The 853-nt window shown below is 52.2% G+C and overlaps 1 protein-coding gene across 1 annotated transcript; it reads left to right on the top strand.

The window, feature by feature from the left end:
* Nucleotides 1-42: 42 nt before the first annotated feature.
* Nucleotides 43-489, top strand: H310_09724 (hypothetical protein; the record flags this gene model as incomplete). The annotated part of the gene is made up of 1 exon (XM_008875876.1): nucleotides 43-489. One exon carries the CDS (start codon nucleotides 43-45, stop codon nucleotides 487-489), a length of 447 nt encoding a protein of 148 aa, XP_008874098.1.
* Nucleotides 490-853: the final 364 nt, after the last annotated feature.

The raw sequence follows: 853 nt of genomic DNA, 5'->3' as shown, positions 1-853 counted from the left end.
CTGTGGGTGTCACACCTCTTGCCGCCAGTTTTTTCGTTTGCGATGGGGTCGCTCGGCTTCCTCACGCCATTCGAGTTTTTGCACGCCGAGTGCTCTGGCGGCTACGAAGGTCCCAACTACAAAGGTGTACCATCCCTGGTGATCTGCCTCAAGGTTATGAGAGCTTGCTTTGTTCAGCAAGCTCTCATAACCTTGAGGCAGATCACCTGGAACGGCTCAAATGTGAGTGATTCAATCTATCGTTGCCATCGCCTCTTGTGTACGATTATCCGAAAGCAAATGTCGCTTGAACCTGCAATCCCACCAGTTCACGCCCTAAACGAAGTCGTGGTGGTGGATCGTGGGGTCGGTGCGGCTTTGGCCGAGCTCGTCTGCTTTTGCGAAGACATCGAGTTGACCAAGATCAGCGCCGATGGAATTATCATAGCTTACCTGACAGGTTCAATCGCGTACTCGTTATCGGCGGGAGGCAGTATTGCCCATCCATAATACCATGGCGTGCATTCCGTCTCCACGGCCGCTTCACTTGCTCTTTGTTGTAGTATGCCGAGCATGCTGTTCACGCCCATTTGCCCACATACTCTACATACATTGTCGAGCTATAAAGTACCGTTCACTCAATCACGCATCAATGACTTTCAGCGACAAGGCCGCGGTGGGACCTACGTTTGTGACGCGGACGTCAAAGGAAAACTTCTCCATCCGTTCACAATGTACACACCTCTGAGAGACCCAAGTGGCGGCACGCATCGGTCATGACACTCTGAGGCAACGCAGCACCACCACAGGTTAGAATTGCGATGCACTTCCATACATGTTCTTCGGTCAGGCCACCTTGAACACTGTTCAAAGC

Source organism: Aphanomyces invadans, assembly GCF_000520115.1.
Source record: "Aphanomyces invadans strain NJM9701 unplaced genomic scaffold supercont1.22, whole genome shotgun sequence".
In the NCBI taxonomy this organism is placed as follows: Eukaryota; Oomycota; class Saprolegniomycetes; order Saprolegniales; family Verrucalvaceae; genus Aphanomyces; species Aphanomyces invadans.
This window is presented reverse-complemented; position numbering and strand designations above follow the sequence as displayed.